Here is a 20,706-nt window from a genome sequence, read left to right as displayed (position 1 = left end):
AACCCAGTGGGCCCCCGGACGGCCTGGCCTGGCCACCCCCGCGGCGGGTGGTCCCAAGGTCCCCACAACCACTTCCCCACCGAGGGGCACGCTGTCCACAGGCGAGGGCTGCGGGACACCCACGGCAACAGGAGGGAGGACAGGGCCACCCTCAAGGCCGTCCTCTGTCTCCAGGTGGGGGTGGCCATCACCATGCCCTGACCCAGAGGCCCTAGTACGGCAGGAAGGGCCTGGGCGGGGGGCTCCTTCAAGGCTCACGTGCTTATCTGAGCCTCCAAAGAGAAAGTCACTGGGACAGACGTCCCACGAGGTTCAGAGACAAAGTGATGAGCACGAGGCCGTGGGACATTTTGAAAGGCTGTAACTCCAACCTATCTCCCCCCAAATCTCTCAAGAAACGTGGCCAGGGTGCAGCTGCTCAAGACGTGGCCGCCGCAGCCAGGGGGCCCCAGCGCCCAGGCCCACGCCCGGCTACTCGGGATGCCTCGGGCCCTGGTCAGCTTAGAGATCAAGGACAAATACACAAACTTACCCTGAGTTTTGGATTTTTCAGACTAGAAAAATAGTTTTCAAGCTAAAAATGGAAAAGGAAAAGAAAACGTCTCATTAGCAATGGAAAACCCTGTCAGGACAAGAGCCACACCCCAGACCCACCGACGTCAGGCAGTGACGGGCGCGGTGAGCGCTGAGAGGCGGGTCGGGGAGGAAGGGGTGCCACTCACTATGGTGCGGTCGATGGTGTGCAGGTAATAAGACACCGGCTTCCCCGTCCACGACACCGAGCCTTTTAGAGGCGACAGCTCCACGACGCGCATGATGGTGCCGATGTCTGCGCACAAAAGGGCGCAGGGGTCAGGGGTTGCCAGGGCACCAGGGGGAGGGGTATGGCGGGGCTCAGGTCCCAGGCGTGTCCCAACTGCCAGCTGGGGAGGTGCCCACGGCCCTCCCCACACCCAGGCACCTGGCCAAGGACAAGGGCGATAAGCCCACAGGGCGGGCTCCAAAGGCCCGTGGGGGCCAATGTGGCAACCAAGCAGCCGCAAGGATGCCCAGCGCCTGAGGGTCCTGCCACCCCGCGGGCTCGCACACACCGCTGCTTGTCCTTGTCACTGCTCCCTTGGGTCCCGGCACCACAGTCCTGCCCAGGGCCATGTCTGGGGATGTCTGGGGTTGTCACAACTGGGGGCCTCCCTCATGGAGTGAGTGCGGCCACCGCTCCACATCCTACAGCACCCGGGACGCCCCCCGCCGTCACCACTGCTGGCGGGTGACCCCGCTTTAACCCACGGCAGGTGCTCATAATTACATGTGTTAAGAACTCGGCAACACGAGAGCTCTTACCACTCAAGTTTCTACTGTTTATTCTGAAGTTCAGAGGTGCAAAGGGCTTCGAGGACACGATTCTGCCACCTAAAACACAGAGAGGGATCAGTGCTGGCCGTGGGGACACCAGTGCGCGACACGAGCAAGAGCCTGGTGAAGCTTAGAGCACCAGGATGCAAAAGCATCCAGAGAAACCAGCCCTCTGAACACAGAAAAGCCGAGGGACTGGGAGTCCTGAGCTAACCTCACAGCTAAAAGCAAAGAAAGCGGCTCCGACCCATCTCACGATTTGCTTTCCTGCAAAACGTGCTCAGGGCCTCACAGTCCCCTGGGTCTCGTCGTGGGGCCCACTGGGCACCCCCTCTACAACTTCTGCGCTGTCTAGATGCGCCACACCCACACCAGGCCTGGACCAGAACCAGCCCTGACCCCAGAGACAGACAGAACCTGAGGGAGAACCGGGTCCGGACACACAGACAGAACCTAAGGCTGGACCAGGCCCTAACACAGAACCAACAGAACCTGAGGGAGAACCAGGTCTTGATCCACACACACAGACAGAACCTGAGGCAGGACGAGGCCCGACTCCAGGGAAACAGGACCTCAGAGAGAACGGGCCCAGACTCCACACAAACAGAACCTGAGGGAGAACTGGGTCCTAATCCACAGGAACAGACAGAACCTAAGGCAGAACCGGGCCCTAACCCCACACAGACAGAATGCGGAAGGGTCAGGTCGGGAACAGCTGCACAGAAAGTTTTTCCAATTAACTCCCGGCACGTGTGCAGTCATTGTAGGGAAAAGAACCACAAGGACTCGCAGCCTCCTGCAGTGAGATCACCATGATTGATGATGTCACCCTCAGGTTACAGACGCTTCCCCCATCCTGTATGAAACACTGTCAGGAAACGTAATACACCAGAACGTTCCAGCGTAGGAAATACAGAACCAAATATAGAAGTCAAAGAAAACGCGTGGTGAGTAAACTGAAGCAGTCAGGATGAGCCCTCTGCTCGCGCATGCGCTCACGGCTCCCCGAGCCCCAGCCTGGCCTCTGGGCGCCCCCCACCCCGAGGAGGCGGTGATGCCAGGTCCCGGGCTGGCCAGGGGCGAGTTTGGGCAGTCGGCTGGTTGTGACAGCAAAGTCACAGCAGCCAGAGGCTGAGGGGGTCCCCTGGGCGCACCTGAAGAGTGTCGAAGGGAGGACGCTCAAATTAGGAATGTGTCCCCTGCAAGGCTTCCGGGACAACAGGTAACCTGAGGGGACTTCTGTGGGCATGTCACCAGGGGCCCCGAGCCGGCTGCGTGCAACACCCAGGCACTCAGGTGGGACACGGGGTACAGAGGGCAAGGTCAAGATGACCACGAGGGATGAGTGAAGAACGGGCGACATCCCACGGGACAATGAGGCCCGATGCCCAGCGGGCCGCGTCCACAAAGATGGAGGGGCCACGACCCGAGGCCCTAAGGCTAGAGAGTCGGGACTGCACAGCCCAAGAGGTGCCTGTGGCAGCTGGCAGAGCAGGAATCCACGCTCCTCTCCTGGGTGGGGCGCGGGGATGGGCGCCGAGTGCTCAGGAGAGGGGCCCGGGCAGGGCGCTCGTTCCCACAAAACCATCAGGAGTGACCCTGCCACACGCTCAGGCTCATGCTCACCTGCACATGCACACACGCAAACACACACGCAGCCGGCGGTGCTGAGGGCAGCTGGAAACTCTCTGCGTCCATGCTGGGTGATCCTTTCCCCTCTCCTGTTTGCTTGAAATGTTTCATAACAAAACTTGGGGGACACACCCCGTTTCTGTCTCCCGGCCACAGAGATCAGGATGGCACGGGGGCCTCCCCGCAGCTGCGGGGACAGGGAGCAGTGGGGGGGCGGGCAGGACAGAGCGCAGCACATCTGCCCTGCCGGGGCTCCTGCGGCACGTCAGGGAAGACCTGACGTGGGAATCGGGGCAGCAGCAGCGGCCGGAGAAGCCACCCTCATGAGCCCAAGGATGAAGACGCTTTCTGGAGACCTCCCTGCAGGACAGGTGACTCCTGCCATCTCATGTCACGACTGGAGAAGCATGGGGACACACTGTCAGGGCTGCATCCCCGGCCAGGCCCCAGGAAAGGGAGCGGGCAGAGCCCAGCGGGGCCGTGGGCATGTGGGGCAGCATATCCGACCTCACGCTGAGGTCATAGCCCACGGGGGGCCCGGGAGACTGGTCCCGCCCTGCCAGGAGGACCCCGAGAAGGATGGGCACCCGAGGCTGGAGTTCTCACACGGGTGGCGACAGCCCCCGGCCGAGGACCAGAGCCCGGCCGTGTGCGACTGGACGTCCAGGGGAAGAAGCCCGCGACTCCACCAGCGGTGGGATGACCACCACGCTCCTGGAGCAGAGCGCGTCACAGGGCACAGATGGAGCCGCCGTCATCCTGAGTGTTCACCACACATGGGAAGCTACCGGCCTCCCCACGGGGAAGAAACAAAGCAGCAGGTGAGAAGCAGGCGCGAGGGCACAGGACAAGGGGAAATGTGGGCCCTGCATGGGTCCCCCACTGCTGCCCTGCTTGTCAGGACCATCGATGGTGCTGGGACAGAAAGTGCCCAGCTTTCTGAGGAAGGCGGACTGGGGAGGACGGCCTGAAGAAGCAGCCACTCCTCCGTCTCCTCTTCCTGGAACACACCGGACCTGCTCTCCCACTCTGAGCCTAAGCGCAACTCACCACGGGACCCAGGGGCGGGCACGAGAACACAAACTAGGTTCAAAGAAACTGGTCAGCTCCCAGCCGTGTAGAAGGCTCCCACCCAGGTGTCTGCATCGGTCTGATGCTCCATGTGCACGAGGATGCCCCAAGCACAGCTGAGGGACACCTCATGTGTGCTGCTGGGCCTGGGCAGGCGCAACCCACTCTGGTGGCTAAGCCAAGACCTCGACGCAGCTCCCTCCCTGCACCTTCAGTGGCCTGGAGTGATCTCACTTGGGGACCACCCTGCTCAGGCTCACCACGCCAGAGGGAGGAGCTCGGGACACAAGAAGACCTAACAACCCCTGCCCGCATTCCTGAGGAGAGGAGAGTCTGCTCAGACACCAGGAGCTCCCGTCGCCCAAGGTAACCTGTGAGTCTAAACGCTTTCATAAGCACGGGAGAACACGCCCCTCCTACTTGGACACAAGAAGGGTGAGGTCCCCTCCGGCGTCCGGGTCTCGGCTGGCCTGGGGACCGAGTGTGAGGGGGAAGGGGAAGCAGCGGGAGCGGCGCTAGCCAGGCAGCCCGGGTCCAAGTACGGGAAAGACCCGACCAGCAAAGGCCGCAGGGGCTGGCCAGGGGAACCCCCGTGCCCTCAGCGCCCCCAAGTTAGGGTTCCAGATCGCGTGGGGACACCCAATCAAGTTTCAGTTTCCCATACACCGTGAAGAATCCTTTAGAAGGCAGGACGTCCTTGAACTAAGAAGTCACTCCCTGTCTCCACAACCGAACGAACCAGACAGCCTGCAGCTCCCCTGCTAATCTGGCCCCCGCCCCAGTCTTTCCGGCAGCTGCAAGCTGGGGCCTGAGCGGGGGAGGCGTCGGGTCTATTCCACCACACACGCTGAGCTGTGAGGCACCCTCCCACAACCTAGGTGACGGTGAGAACCACCATGGACGGGACCCGCTGCCTGAGGCCTTCCCACCAGGGCCGATCCCAACGGCAGTCCGGACCCCACCACCTGCGATCAGGGCCACAGCTGCAGAGCCCCGAGCAGGCGCAGACGCGGGATGCACGGGGTGGGGGTGGGGGGTGGGGGGGAGTCCGTTACCTTCCTTCATGTTTGCGAACCGCTCCTTCAGCTGGTGATCCACCTCAGGACCAAAGGCAAAGTTATTCACAAATATAACACTGCAAAATAATATTCCAGTTGAGTGAAAGGAGGTTCTACTTGCACACACACACAGAGCCGCCGCGCCTACGCCGCCTACCGCCTCTGCCCGCACCACCTCCGCCCAGCCTGGGGACGGGTGTCAGGGCCCAGAGGCTGTGACTGCCACCCTGGGTGCCGTGAACACAGACACCGCGACAAGCAGCCCCCTGGCTTCCTTGGGAAGGCGTGCACGGACACAGGCCCAGGGCAACGGGCTGCCCCGCCTGCCCCTCCGGTGCCCCGGGGTTGGAAAGCGGGCAGCTCGAGCGCCACCTGGGCAGAGAGGTGCGAGAACACCCGGGCAGGAAAGCAGCACAGACCCATCAAGCTGCACTACCACCCGGGGGCCCAGCGCCAAGTTCTTCCGAGGCAGGGCCTGGCCCATCCTCTCCCATTTCTCAAACGTTCTCTGGCACCCGATGGCCCGAAGAAGCACTGCCTGAAGACGCCCACCGGGTGGTGGGAGGCTGCTGCCTGCACAGGCCCCCAACCTGTCCCCTCCTCTGCCCGCCGGCTCCTGCCCCCACGGAGGACCCCCACCAGGGATCCCTTCCCCATCTGCACGTGATGGGCAGCAGCATGCTGTCTGCCATTCCACGCCACTTGACTGGAATCTCGGGACTAGGACAGTAACGGAAGATCTGACCGGGGTGAGGATGGCCACGGGCAGTAGGAGAAGCACTGAAGGTGTAAGCCAAGCTCTCTCGCTGCCGACTGCTTGGAAAGAAACCCAGGTGCGGCGCGGTTCAGGTTGGGGCCGATGGGCAGAGCCCTGATGAGAGCGGCGAGCTGGGGAGGCTCCGACAGGGAGTGGGGCCGGCCTGGAGGGGTCCCTGCTCTGGGACGGAGCCTGGGGAGGCTGCACGCCAGGGCCTCAAGGTGGCCAAGGTGGGTAGAGGGGGTAAGCCAGGACAGACCCTGGGCTGCCCGAACTAGAGTCACCCGAGAAGAAACAAGGAAGCTCCCTGAGGCCCGCAGAAGCCAGGATGAAGACCCCTGAGCGCAGAGGAGCTCATCAGGGCGGGGACGCCTCCAACAGGAAGCAAAGCGCCTAGGGCGCTCGCCGTCTGGGACAACCGTCTGGGGGCCCTGGCAGAGCCCGGCCTTGGGGCCTCGCGGTGCTCTGGGCGAGCTCTTCCTTGCCAGGCCACAGCTGCTGGATGCCCCCCATGGGAGAGGCCCCCACAGCAGCTGCTCCAGAGTCCCCCGACCCCATCTGATCTGATGGGGACACCCACGGGGTCAGCACAGTCCCCTCAAGAAAAGGGGGACGGCGTGCCCAAATCAGGTGAGACATTCTCACAGGAGAGCGAGACGAGGACAGGCCTTTGTGAACGAGGGACGCCTGCTCCCTACCTGCCCGCACGGAACCCAGTGGTGGGGCCTCGGGGAGCCATGCAGCGAGCACATGCAGAAAGAAGGGGGGGAGGCCAGACCACGAGGTCGAAGGGAAATGGTGTGACCCGAGCCCCGCCAGAGAGCTGAGAGAGTGACACGCCCGCCCCGCAGTCACCAAGGCCCGGCCACCCCCACTGAGCCACACGAGCACCTCGCGCTCCACAGGTGCTGCCACTGCTGCCGCCAGGTGCGCAAGCGCGGGGTCCAGCCCGCTCCCCGGCCCCAGGCCTGGGCAGGACAAGGGAAGGAGCCATGGAGGCAGAGCTGCCGGCAAGCTCAGGACACGCGGCGGTGTCGGCCTGGAGACTGCTTGCCACGGTGCTACCGTCCATCCCGGGGAGGCCCGAGAGCAGGAACCTGCACTGAGCCCGGGCCCTCCCCGCACTCTCCGGGCCCTCCCTGCACTCTCCAGCCCCTGCCTGCTGGGATGACCCCCGGGGAGGGGGAGCGACCCGGGGTGGGGGGTGGGGATGGGGAGCTGTGCCACCCCGTGCCATCCTGCCTTGCCCAGCAGGCCCCCGCGGCCCTCGCAGCCTCACTCTGGCCCGGCCGTACCTCGTGTTGGCGATCCGCTCTCTCCACTCCTCCGAGAGGAAATCTCCTCTCTCCAGCTGAAAGGAGAAAAGAGGGATAGCCCATCACTCAGGGGTCTCGCTCGCCTCTGCACCCCACCCCTGCCTGCCCCCCGAAGAAGAGATGGAATGAGCAGAGGCCCTGAGTGGGGAGGCCGCAGCGGGGCGGTGGCATTGGGGCCAGGCTCCCACAAGGGGACGGCGGGGAGGCCGAGACCACGCCATGCCCATGCAGGGCCAGCAGGGGGCGCCCCGAGGCGGCCGTGCTGGACAGAGCACACGCCGCAAGGGCTCAGCTCTCCTGCACCACCTCGCCTGTCTCCTGGGCAGCAGGGCTGTCCTTACGCCCTCAGCACTGCTCTGACCACTATCTTTGTTAGCCGACTAATCTCATTGTGCCTCAAGGCCAAAGTCTGCCTGAGACAACTCAGACCTTATTAACCTAACTGCCCAGAACTGTACCATTTAACAAACCAAGAAATCTGGCTTTATAATTCTTCAAAAAAAGGCTATCATCCCACTCCTGGGTGTCCACCCCAGAGAAATGAAAACAGACCTCCACAGGAAAACCTGCACACCCGTCCGCAGCAGCAAAGGTGGGAACCCACGTGTCCATCATGAACGTGAACAGATAAACACCCTGTGGTCCCTCCACACATGGGAGCATCACCCAGCTATAAAAAGGGGTGAAGACCCGACACTCGCTGCAACGTGGACGGACCCTGAGAACACGATGCTCAGTGAGAGAAGCCAGACACAGAAGGACACACGGTGTGTGATTCCATTGATGGGAAACATCCAGGACAGGCGGCCCCACAGACAGAGCGTCTCTGGGGGAGGGTGGAGGTGGCTGCTGGCGGCCCCCATCTGCACCCCACAAGCCACCAGGTGACCGGAGGCCCTCCAGGCAGCGATGGGGCAGCGCCGCCCAGCAGGGCTGGCCCCTGAGTCTGTCTGGGGACGGGCAGGAGGGAAGACCCCAAGCGTAGGAGCCTGTGAGTGCCACGGCGCCCAGGCAGAGCAGCTGCCACATCCGGCGCCCTCCAGCACACAGGAGTCACCCAGGGGCATGAGGGGCCGAGCCCCGCAGGGCAGAAGGGAGATGGCCGTCCTAAAACACCCGGGTGCTGTGGGAGGTCTACGTCCCAGACGTCCGCGTCTGCTCGCTGGGTCCTCTCCCCTTGTGAGGCTGCCACGGTTCCCTGCGCACAGCCCGGCAGGCTCGGGGCACTGACCCAAGTCCAAAGTCCTTACGATGCCGCACAGGAAAATGCTCAAGCTGCAGGCCTGAGGCCGTGTCCTGGGAAGGGCGCTCGGTGTCTGGAACCCGACCTCGGGGGCTCCCTGTCCGCACACTCTCTGGGAAAACACGGGGTCCACACGGGCACCTGCTCTCCTCCCGGAGTCTGGGGTCTCGGCTGACCGGCCCCCAGTGAGAACCCTGGGCTGGGTCTCTGTGGCCAAGAGAGCAGACCACAGCCCCCGGGCACTGGGTCTTGTGAGCCTCCCTGGGGTGTGCACCTCGCTCGTGCTGTCACGTCTCGTTTGGGGGAGTGAAGCGCCTCCTATAGAGTCTGGAAGCTTGCGCCTGGTCCCCTGGACCCACCCTACGCCTCTTCCCTCTGCTGGTTTTGCTCCATCCTGTCTCTGAATAAACCACAATGTGAGGACGACGTCTGCTGCGTCCTGGGGTCCCGCAGGCTCGTCCTGATGTGGCTTCTCTCTCCATGGGGGCTCACCCATCCAAGCCACAGCACCACTGCTCTGTTGTGGCCTCATGTTCAAGGCAAGAAAACGGCCAGTGTCCCGGCCCCGCCGCCATTCGCCTCTTGACACAGACTGGCCGAGTCGGCTCTGTGTTGCTGGGGCCAGTGTGCCCGAGTTAACCGTGCCAGGAAGATGTCACCCCCACCAAGGACCCATGACTGGCCCCAAGATAACCAAGACCTCCAGTGTGGAGAAACGCACACGGGCATAAGAGAGAACGGACCCCAGCCCGCAAAGGCACAGGGGCTGCCACTGCCTGCCTGGGGACCTGGCCGGGGACACCTCCCCACATGGCACTTCTGTGAGGCCGCCACCGCCCCAGGCAAGGGAAACCTGTGCGCCAGGCCCACTGCCAGGGGCCGACAGCACGGGGTCACCCGGCTGTCGCCAGGCAGAGGGGGCGCCCAGAGGTGTGACAGACACAGGCAGAAGCCGGGCGTAGGGAGGGCCCAGGGCCTCCGACGGGAGGAGAGCTGTGGGCTCCAGGGCCGGGCAGGGACTGAAGAGGCGGCTCAGACGCCAGGAAACACACTGGGCTCGGAGGCTCCTGCTGGCTTTGTTCCCCTCAGTTACTAAGTGACAGGGGCAGGAACCTGCCCGCCAACCAGGGCACCTGCTCCCAGCCACAGAGAGCCGCAGTGAGGGCACCTTTCCAGACCCAGCCGGCAAGCTCCTGTCAAATCCAGGCGTTGGGCAGGGGCTGTCGCCACACCCTCCTGGAGCAGGGCCACGTGGACGCCAGAGGCACAGCTGGCTGCCGCTCCGGACACGGCCGCCAAGGCCACGACCAAGAGTCCTCTGAGCCGAGTTCTGCTCACAGCCACCTCGCGAGGCCACAGAGCAAGGGCAACTGACAAGCGCCCTGGACCTCACGAGGCCAAAGAGCGAGAAGGTTTACACACACGGAGCCCCGCCAATGAGCCAGCTGACGTGCCACTGACCCCCAAACACCCACCAGGCCAGGCGCTGCCGCCCAAAGGTGACGAGGGGAGGAAGGGAGGAGAGGTGACCCGCCGGGGCGGGCAGCCCACCAGCCTCACCCCCGCCTCTCCCTCCAGTCGCGGGGATTGTACTAACAGCTAGAACCACACTCCGTATAAAGCAGCGAGGGCTGCTCGCGGATCCATCGGGGCACCCCTGGGGCCTGTGTCGATGCAGACTTCTACGCTAGGGGATTGAACTGCTTGGCCCTCTCACCAGAAGCAGGAGGCACTTGTTAAATTTAAAAACCTATGTTTTAGGAGGTCATAAGGTCTTAGGAAAATGGTAAACCATCCAGGAACTCTTAGCAGCATGCCAGTGGATCTAGGGACTGGGCAGGAAGAAGTTTCCTGGAAACAGAAACCAACTGGACTGACTGCCGTTAGCCTGAGCAACGAACACCAGAGGACTTCAGATGCAGGAGGGACACAGGAGGCCAGAGGATACACCCCTCGCTTTTCACTGAGGGGAGAGAATCGTGCAAGAAATCCCACCAGGAAGAAGGGGAGGGGAGCTGGGCCCAGCCTGTAGATGTGCAAGTCCTGGTCCAAGAACAGCAGAGCAGAGGCAGAGAGGGCACAGCCGAGCTCACACCACGAGGCCACACCACCCTGATACCAAAGCCAGGCATCACGAGAAAGGAAAACTACAGACCAGCATCCCTCTTGGCTGCAAATACCCTCAACAAAATAGGAGCTATACCCCAGGGCCAGGCGGGACTTGCCCCGGGCATGGAAGTACATCAGCCTTTGTACTCTGTCCCCTCAACAGGCCAAAGAGGAAAATCACACAATGCAAAAGCAGCTTTAACAAAACCCAGTACCCATTCACAATAAAGATTTCCGGAACTAAAATAAGAACAGAGGTGAACCGCGTCAACTTTAGAAAGAACGTCCACAGAAAAATCCCAAAGCTAACATCACACCCATGGTGAGAAGCTCGAGGCTTTCCTGCTGAGGTCAGGGGCAAGAAAAGGATGTGCCCTCTCATCCCTGCTCCTCAACACCACAGTAAAAGCCCCGGCTAATGCAATAAGACAAGAAAAGGAAAGGGTACCGACTGGGAAAGAAGACATAAAAGTGCCTTTGTTCAAAGGCACTTTTGAACAAAAGTGATGGTATCGTCTATGTAGAAAATCCAAGAGAGTCAACGAAAACGACGACAACCCTGGAACTAACACAGTAACTACAGGAAGGTTGCAGGATGAGGGCATGGATGTATGTCAGCACAGCGCAGACAGAAGTCAAGTCCAAACCCCCCAGAGTGGCCAGCACATCACTGAAGGAGGAGAACGAGGCTGGAGGCCCGATGCCACGCGGTTCAGGACTGACTCTCACGAAGACACAGCTGTCAAGACACTGCAGTGCCACTGAGAGAGCACACGGGGAGAGCGTGGGACGGAGCGGAGCGGCCGCTGGCCTCGGACGAATCAACAAAGACGGCTCAACAGAGAGAGGCAGCCCTGCAGCAGACAGGGCGGGGCAGCTGGATGTCTGCACACGGAGAAATGAATGTAGACGCAGACCTCACGCCCTCCGCAAGAAGTAACCAGAAAGAAACCACAAACCTACAGGCAAAACGCACAGCCACAGAACTCCTATACCATACCGTGAGGGTAAATCTAGGTGAGCTGAGGCTTGGCTTTTTTAAACACGACACCGAGGGCACGACCCATGAAAGGAGAAATGGCTAGGCTGTTCTAAGAGCCTGGAGCCCCCTTTCCTGCGCCCCCATCCGCCTCCCACCTACAATTACGTGACCCACTCTGGGTCCCTGAGGCGACAGGGATGCCGACTCTGGCCCCACAACCCTGCCCACAGGACGGCGCAGGGAGAGCAGCGAGCACGGCGAGGAACTCCAGGAGGGGGCGTCAGGACCACGTCGCAGCCAGCTGGGGTCTAAGTGACCTGGGGGGCGTGAGATGGGAAGTGGTGGGTGTGGTGAAGATCCGGTTGCGGACCCCGCCCCCTGCGATGCCCCAGCAGCGGCCCAGGGGATGGTGGCTGCATGGCGGCCGTGCGTCCACAGGCAACCGAAACCTGGCAGAAAGACTGATGAAGCCTTGAGCACAGAAACGCACTCGAGCCGAGGATGCGGACGCGGACACCCTGGGTAGGAGGAGCAGAGAGAGAGGCCAGAGCGTCCAGGATCCAGGAGCGAGACCCGAGGAACCTCGGCGTCGAAAGGCCGGGCTGAGCGATGCTGAGTGAGGGGCAGAGGGGCAGGCGGCACCGGGACAGCCGGGGGACTCATCCGCTGGGCCCCACGCTGCTGCGGGGGGCAAGCAGGAGAAAGATGCCCTCAGCCGGCCCGCGGACGGGGCAGAGGCCGCCTCGCCCGCCCCCTGCCGCCCCCACGTGCCAACCCGGGAGGGGCGCTGCCTCTGAAAGAGCCGGTGCTCTGAGGCCTTGACAGTGCCTGGGGGGCTGAGGAAGAGAAACACCACGTGGGCCACCTCTGTTCTCTGAGCGCCTGCAAGGGCCCCCAGGAGGGAGGATGAGAGTGTCCGGCAGAGGGTGGAAAGCGGTGGGGAGGGGGCTCCGGGTGGGGTAGCTGCCCCCGCCCCCGGGGGCGGAGGCTCAGGGCAGGCACTGCACCAGCAGCCACGGGGCATGGAGCGGTGGCACTCACTGTGTATTCTGCATGCTTTTTTCCATACCATTTCATCCACTTCCTGAACTCTCGGTCCATGGTCTGCAAGGGAGCCAAACCAGACAGCCCATCAGGAACCAGGCAGCCGGGATGGCACCCACGGCTCCCCAATCCCCCTTCCTCCCCTCGCCCGCCCGCTCCAGGGTTCCTGGCAAAGGCTCCCAACCACAGGGAACCCGAGTCAGCGGGCGTGCGAACCACAACTCTAAACACGTTCCTGTGGGGATGACACCGCTCAGACGTGTGCTCTCCCCAGACCCTGCCGCCCCCCAGGCAGACGCCGGCACAAGGGTGATGCCAGCTGACCCCACGGTGCTGGGGGAACTCCCCTCCCCTTGACCCCCGGTACAGGCCACGCCCTTGCCCCACAGGCCACCACAAACCAAGGTTAGAAAGAAAAGCAACAGATGCAACCATGCCCGGAGCCCAGAAGCGCTCACCTCCGCGTACTTGGCCGGGATGTCAGCTTTCTCGACACCATAGTGATGTTTGCAGTTGGTAGCCGCAGCGACCTGCAGCACAACCTGGCCCACTCCTTCAGAGAGAGAGAAAGAGAGAGAGAGAGACAGCAGCAGGTGTCAGATGTGCACTGTGACAGAGGCCACACCCCAGCCACTGGGGCGATGGCCACAAGGTCACCAGGCAGAGGCCACGGGCTCTCAGCGAAGGTGCCCGAGCGCTCTCCGAGGTCACAGAATGTGTTCAAATGCCCCAGGCCGTGGGCTGAGCCGCCACCAGGGGACAGCCATCTGGGTTTCACTTCATCATCCAAGGACAACACTCCACAGCCCCTCAACCAGAATCCGTCCTTGGTCCACGGCCCCACATGGCATTAACTGTCCAGACACAGACCCAGCTATGTGGAACTCAGGAACCCCTCGGGAAGGCTCCCGCCCGCCCTGGACACACCACTGTTCCACTACATGGCCAGTTCGCATCCTCAGCCGAGTCTGAAGCGGGCTCAGAGAGGGGGCGGGAGAGCCCCGCACCGCACACACACACCAGCAGGACGCAGGCAGAGTCTGCAGGCATTTAGCCTTCACGACAAAAGGAAGCTTTTTAAATGGTCTCTCCTTGAACTTAGATCAGTTGCACTTTAAATAAAGTGTCAGGAGCCCCTTGACTTCCCATTTTGAATAGAATGTACTCCAATGATGAAAACAAACCTGTATTCAGAAACACGGGGTAAACAGGGGAGAGGACGAGCGGTCCCTCCCAGGGGACAGGGGGAAGGCGTGGAGAGCTCGGCCTGAGGAGGCTAGCGCTTCTCAGAAATCATAAGCCTTTTGACACTAGGGGAGTTTTACAGGCTTTTAGAGAAATGACCTTTGAAGTATGTGCATTCTTATCAAAATATGAATCATACACTTAAAAAGGACTTAAACCGATGATGACACCACGTAAGAAGCCATCTTCGTCCCCATCTGCAGGGCCCCTGCCCGGCTGAGACGGGACTTTCGGGTCTGTGAGCAGGTCACATGGGATGGCAGAAATGCCCCAGCAGACTGTGCTGGGGGTTCCTGATGGAGCCGCCCAACAACATGCCGGACAGCCCCCCATCAGCCCGTGACCTCATGGGTCCCACCAGGAACCAGTCAGCCCAATGCTTACTCAGGCAGCACGATGTGCCACGTGTGTGCCTGCCAGGCCCTACCCCCAGGAGTCTCGAGTCTGTGCAGAAGGACACCCCGTGAGCAAGCAGAGGGGCCGCTTGGGCTGGTGAGTGCGGGAAGAGGGGAGGGACCGCCAGCAAGGTGGGGGCTGGTCTGCCTCGGTGGTCCCTGGGGCCACCTGTGGGCCAAGAGCCAGCAGCAGCCCCAGGCCCGGGAGGGAGCAGGAGGGAGTGCGGCCACGAGGCCTGGGGGCACAGGGAGCAGGGCTCTCCTCTCAGCAGGAGCAGGCTGGGGGTGGGGGGGGGGGGTGAGAAGCAGAGCCGCAGCTCAGCGCTGGCGGCTGGGCGGAGCCCATGGACCTTCTCAGGCTGGCTTAGCAGGAGTGAAGGGGCAGCTTTCTGGGCACCGGAAAGGCGGGCTTGGTTTGCGGCCTGCCGGGTGGGGAGAGGGGTGTGCTGACTCAGGACTGCAGAGTCAGGGCCCCCCCCACTGCCTAGCACTTGCCCCGGACCCCTCCCGGCGGGCACATGGGCGTGGCCCACACTCACCGCTACCCAGGTCCACAAACAGGTCGTCTTCGGTCATCTTGATCTCGTCGATCATCTGGGCGACCAGGTCGAAGGAAGTCTCCCCGTACACCTCCGGGGAGAAGGGCTCATAGTTGTTGAGTTTCTCGGGGTCGGTCACCGAGTGGTTGTAGACCTGCTGCAGGATGTGGCGCAGGAGCCCCGTGGACGGCCGCGTGTTCAGCTTCATGGGCTGCGTGGTGCCCTTCCACTGCGGCACAGGGGGCGCCAGTTGGTCCACCTGGGCCCCGCCCTGCCAGCCGTGCCGCTGCCCCCAATGGTGACGCATGTGTGCGGGAGCGTGTGTGTGAGCCTGTGTGTGGATGTGTGTAGTATGAACCTGCATGCATGCATGTACCCGTGCAGGGATACGTGTGCACACGTGTGCACCCCTGGACCCAAGCAGTGTGAGCACCCCAGCATAGCTCCCCTCTCCTAGCTGGTCTGTCCCAGCGCCCAGAGTGCCCGAGGGGTGGGTGAAGGACGGAGAAGCCCCAGGGAGGCTCCCTGTCACCCGCCCGCCTGCCATGGCCCCCGGGGGGCGCACCAGGGCCCGGGACCCCTTTGGAAGTAATGAGGCCGCTCAGTCCCAACCGTCTGCGTCACAGCGGCTGCGGTTCCCCACCTCCTACCCACTACAGGGTCCAACGCCCTGGGGTGCTGCAGGCTCTGCACTCCCAGGGCCTCAGGGGCCGGGTTGAAGCACCCAGGAGACTCGACAGGCAACAGGGTCCTGAAGCACAGCGTGGACCTGGAGGAGGAGGCGGGCCCGAGGGGCGGGTGAAGGCCACATACCAGCTGGTGGATGCTGTCGATGGCCCGGTTGTACTTGTCACAGAGCCTCTGCATGCTTTCGAAGCTGAAAGAGGCAGGTGATAGCCGCTGGCCACTGCCGAGCTCGGAACAAGCCACCGGGCCTCGTGGGAGGGGGCAGAGGTCCCAGGGGCATCATGGGGCCTCGAGACCAGCGCGGCATCGTGGGGTCTCGAGACCAGGGCGGAGGGGTCGGCTCACGGGTCAAAGCCTCGGGCAGCGGTGCCCTGCAGGCCTTGGGTAGGGAAAGGGCTACCACAGCAGAGAGAGGCGGGCGGGACCAAGGCCGCCTCACCCCCAACCCGTGGATGCAATGAAGTCCCACCGCCCCACGGCTGGGCCGCCCCTTCCCTGTCCTAGCCGGGGGTGGGGGGGCCTCCATGTTTACCCCTTGGCCTAACTTGAGTGGGTGGGGGGACAGCCGGGGTGCTGAGGGCCACGCTCAGGCAGAAAGGGCTCCCACTCTGCTGGTCGGGTGGAAGGGGACGACGGCCGACACCCCGGCTCTGCAGAGAGTAGGGTCAGCACCTCCCCCCTCACGCCGACAGCACTTCTGTTTACTACACCTGTTTAAGTTTCTGACACTTTCACAGATATAAGCAGCCTGTGTTAGATACTTAACGAGGGAGTTGTCGGGAGTTTTTAACAAGACTAGGTTCTCCCAAACACCAAGGGAATGAATTTTCAATGGAACCCCCTAACCCAGGGGTACCCCCGGAGCGGTATGTGGGGCCATTTGTGGTTGTCACCACTGGCGTTGAGAGATGGGGCGGGGGCTGCCTGGGATGGCCCCGCGGAGGATGACCTGCCCGACGCCTGCAGTGAGGGGCTGTGCCTGGTGCCTGCGCTGCACAGGGGAGGGGCTGTCACTCGAGGGCTCGTCCAACGCCCCCTACAGGCAGGGCAGCAAGACGGCTGCTCCCCAGTGAGATGCCAGGACCCCGGGGAACCCAAGGACGCATACGGGGGTGCAGGGAGCACCCCCCGCAGCCCCTCCCCACCTGCATCTTCGAGACCCCCCGGCCCACGACCCCGGCCCTGGAAGGGCTCTGGGAATTGAAGTGCGCCTTCCTTCCTTCCTAATAGAAGGAAAAGAATTCAACTGGGACCTGTAACCATACGGCAAGTTCGGTTTCCTAGAATGGCAGCTGCAGCTGAAAAGCCAGAGATCTCGAGCAGGAAAGAGCAGGCGCGGCTGAAGCCTGTGAAACTCACACACAGACACACAGCGAGGGATACGCGGTTCCAACACGCTGGGAGCAGGCTGACACGCCGCAACAAGGCAGGAAACCCACATTCCAGGGGAGCTAACCACGTGCACAGGCGCGAGGGGTCCAGCCCAGCACTGGGCCGCGGGGTCTCAGGGAGCACGGCCCAGCAGCCACCCGAGTGCAGTGTCTGTGAGTGACACGCCCGTCCCTGGCCCCAGGCACCCACTCTTCGAAATGGAAGGGTGGACGCGATGGCCAGTCCATCTCCAGCTCCTGTCTTCCTACGCGGGCCTCAGGGAGAAAACAATGCACTAGTTCACAACCTCACTTCCTTGTGTTCTGACTTCTACACCTCCTTCAAAGCCTCTGGCTACACCCTGGAAGAGACCTTTTCTGGGAGGATGAGCAACACGGAAGCTCAGGGGAACCTGGGCACCCTGATCCCTGCCGGGATCCACCAGACAGAGGAGCTCGGCTCTCTGCGCCGGCCCTGCTGTCACAGACCCTGAGGTCACACGGGTCCCTGGGGTGGGCACCGTCAGATGGCCCCCTGCCCTCTCCCAGCCCCACGTCCTTCCAGTCTTTCCTCAACTGGCTGAACACGGAGGGAAGAACACCAAACCCCCACCTGCAAGCACCTTGCACCAAAAGCGCCTTTAAGCACCCCAGCTGCTCTAGGCCAGGCCCACGGCACTCAACCATCACGAGATGTGAGTTGCACAGACCTCGAGACCATCATTCAAGGTCAGCGGCCACAGGCGCCCTCACCCCAGGGGCAGGAGGCGTCCTCATCAGGGGTCAGGACCCATGGATGCGCTGGCCGCCCAAGGCCGTGCGGCCACCTGTGCCGATGCTGCGGGGGTCTGGCTGCTCTGGACCAGGGGCCAGCACGGGTGGCCTCTTGTCACAACAGCAAGTGCTGATGACTGAACGGGGAGGAGGGGGAGGCAAGGGGGTGGGACCAGGGGCTGACTGAGGCTGGGAAGGCCGGCCAGGACCACAAGTCCTCCAAACACAGAAGTGAGCCCACGTGAGCAGGCCTGGCAGCAGGGCCTGTGCGGGGCTCGAGGGCGCCTCGGGGCCGCGTTCTCTGCCATAAGCAGCTACTTAAGCCCGAGCCTGCGTGCCACCTCGAGCCTGCCAAGGACAGAGACAGGCAGGAGCGTTTCTCAAAGAAAAACAAAAAAAATTCCAGGCAGGCATTCCAGACACGGCCTCGCCCTTCCCCACCCAGAGGACTCTCCTTGGAGACCCAGGATGTGGCTGTAGGAAACTGCTAGACGTGGCCAAAGCCAAGTGAGACCTTGACCAGAGCTGGGCAGGGACCAAGGCTCCCCAGGCCAGGCCGCCGGCGCTGGCAGCTGCCTGCCGTGAAGAGTGACTCCTAACTTGGGGTAGTTTCACACACACACCAATCCCAGTTGCTGCAACGTGCAGTGTCCAATTATGTCCTCACTCTGACAGCCTCTGCCAATATTGGATAAACATTTCCTACCAAAATAACTCAATGCTGGCTCTGAAAGGAAACTCTAAAAGGAACTTTCCCATCAGCCTGCAGCATCGAGGAAGATCTAATTATAGGCTGTGTCCACACACGCTGAGCCCGTCCCAAGTGGAGACGCAGTCCAGGCAGAACCTGGCTTACCTTTTGGTGTCGTAGTCGATTAAAACATAATTCTCCATAGCGAGCTTGAGATCTGGGATTTCTTCACAGACCCACCTGAAACACAAAGAAAACTAGTATTAGTGCTCTATTTTTTACTCTCAACACTGTTCTTAAACACTGTTTACTCTACAAATACAAAAACAAAACATCCTCGTTACCCAACTCAAAATGTGAAAGAGTGAAGGGAGGTGTTACTTCAAAACAAAGGCTGTGGGGCTTCTCTGGTGGCGCAGTGGTTGAGAGTCCGCCTGCCGATGCAGGGCACACGGGTTCGTGACCCTGTCTGGGAAGATCCCACATGCCGCGGAGCGGCTGGGCCCGTGAGCCATGGCCGCTGGGCCTGCCCGTCCGGAGCCTGTGCTCTGCAACGGGAGAGGCCACAGCAGTGAGAGGCCCGCGTACCGCAAAAACAAAAAAAAAAACAAAAAAACACAAAGGCTGTGAACTTTACAATGCCATCATTACAATGATGCTGTCCTTATGAATTACACAAGTATTACGTTGCTTCAAGTTCCAACAATGTTGTCCATTGGGAGCTAAATGGACTTAATGTGTTACAGGGTCTAGGAAATCAAATCAGCTCAAATCAGGGAGTCTGAAAAGCAACGTATCGACCAGAAATGAAAGGGAACTATTATTTGAAGAATTAACTAATTCCAAGACAAACAACGGGGCTTCTTCAACAAACACACTGAGGGAATTCCCTGGTGGGCCAGGGCAGTGGTTAGCACTCAGAGCTTTCACTTCCAAGGGCCTGGGTTCAATGCCTGGTTGGGGAACTAAGATCCCAAAAAACAAAAAAACAGTGCAAGGGAAAAAAAGAGATGGAGGGGGAACCTGCAGACTGAAAGACAAAAATATATCCACCAATCCCAAGGTGTAACCCTGATTGGATCCTGATACAATCTTGAGAAAAGTTGTGAAAGAAGAGTCATCACTACAGAACTTACAGAGAATAAAAGGAAATTAAGGGATATTATGAAAAATGGCATGTCAATAAACTCAACAACTTGGGAGAAATGAACAAATTCCCTGAAAGACACAAATTACCAAAACTGACAGAAGAAGAAACAGAACATATGAATAGCCCTATACGTATTAGAGAACGTTACTTCCTAATCAAATACCTCCCACAAAGAAACTCCAAGCCCAGGTAGCTTCGCTGGTGAATTCTATGAATCACTGGAGAAGTAACACTAATCCTTTTCAGCTTTATGAGGCCAACGTTACCCTGACAGCAAAACCAGAGAAAGACAAAGCCTTGTAAAGATAAAGTCATCACGAGGAAGGAAATCTACAGACCCGTATCCCTCACAAACACAGACACAAAAATCCTTTAGAAATATTAGTAAACTGAAGTCAGCAATACATCTTATTCAAGTAGAGTTTCTCCCAGGAATGAAAAGTTGTTTAACATTCTAAAACTAGTCACTGTAGGGACTTCCCGGGCAGTCCAGTGGTTAAGACTCCGCGCTTACACTGCAGGGGGCATGGGTTCGATCCCGGGTTGAGAAACTAAGATCTCACGTGTCGTGTGGCACGGCCAAAACAAAAACAAAGACAAAAACAAACTAGTCACTGTAATTTACCTCATTAAGAGAATAAAAGAGAAAAAAAGTCATACGATCGCCTCAACAGATGCAGAAAACGCACACGACGAAATTCAATTCCTATTCACATAAAAACTTCCAGGAAAACAGAAATGGAAAGAGCCACCCTCCGCCTGATGAAGGGCATGGGGTCGTGGTGGAGCTACTATCTCTCAGCAACAAGCCCGCTGGTGCCTGGGGCTCTGCCAGGAGGGGCACAAGGAGACCACAGATCTGGAGAGGAAGGAGAGCTGGCTCTCTTGTGCCCGCCCGGGTCCCTGTGTCATCCAGCGAGACTGCCTCACCCAGCAGCAGGTACTTTTCTCCATCGTACAGACCCCAGGCCCCTCCAAACACACGCACCGGCCCTAGCCACTGGTGGCCGGTGCTCCCACCTCAGGGGTCTGGCTCCCCTCCCTGCGAGACCCGCCCAAGCTCACAGTCACCACAGCAGCTGAGCAGTGCTGGCTTCCGTGTGTCATCCCCCCCAGCCCCCGGCTCCCTCAGACCCAAGGGCCCCTGGAGTCACTGCCCCCATGGTCATCAGAGCCTCTCCACCTGGGCCTTCAGGGTGAGCGCCTTCACCGCTGGCGAGCTCTTGTCCAGCACACCTGCTTTCCCTTGGGAGGCCCCTAGCACAGAAGGCAAGGGCCCCCGCAGCCAGC

The 20,706-nt window shown here is 60.8% G+C and overlaps 1 protein-coding gene across 1 annotated transcript in view; it reads right to left on the bottom strand.

Annotated features, from left to right (window-relative positions):
- The window catches only part of DOT1L (DOT1 like histone lysine methyltransferase), a 55,418-nt gene that overhangs the window by 15,485 nt on the left and 19,227 nt on the right, over positions 1-20,706 (bottom strand). Inside the window, exons 3-12 of the mRNA XM_060007338.1 lie at positions 18,432-18,506; positions 15,558-15,621; positions 14,745-14,973; positions 13,024-13,118; positions 12,563-12,625; positions 7,167-7,222; positions 5,112-5,191; positions 1,342-1,410; positions 723-829; positions 533-574 (exon numbers count right to left, since the gene is read on the bottom strand). Coding sequence (XP_059863321.1) covers positions 533-574; positions 723-829; positions 1,342-1,410; positions 5,112-5,191; positions 7,167-7,222; positions 12,563-12,625; positions 13,024-13,118; positions 14,745-14,973; positions 15,558-15,621; positions 18,432-18,506 — 880 coding nt within the window. The remainder of the gene's footprint in view (positions 1-532; positions 575-722; positions 830-1,341; positions 1,411-5,111; positions 5,192-7,166; positions 7,223-12,562; positions 12,626-13,023; positions 13,119-14,744; positions 14,974-15,557; positions 15,622-18,431; positions 18,507-20,706) is intronic.

This window comes from Delphinus delphis, chromosome 3, assembly GCF_949987515.2.
Source record: "Delphinus delphis chromosome 3, mDelDel1.2, whole genome shotgun sequence".
NCBI classification, from domain to species: domain Eukaryota; kingdom Metazoa; phylum Chordata; class Mammalia; order Artiodactyla; family Delphinidae; genus Delphinus; species Delphinus delphis.
This window is presented reverse-complemented; position numbering and strand designations above follow the sequence as displayed.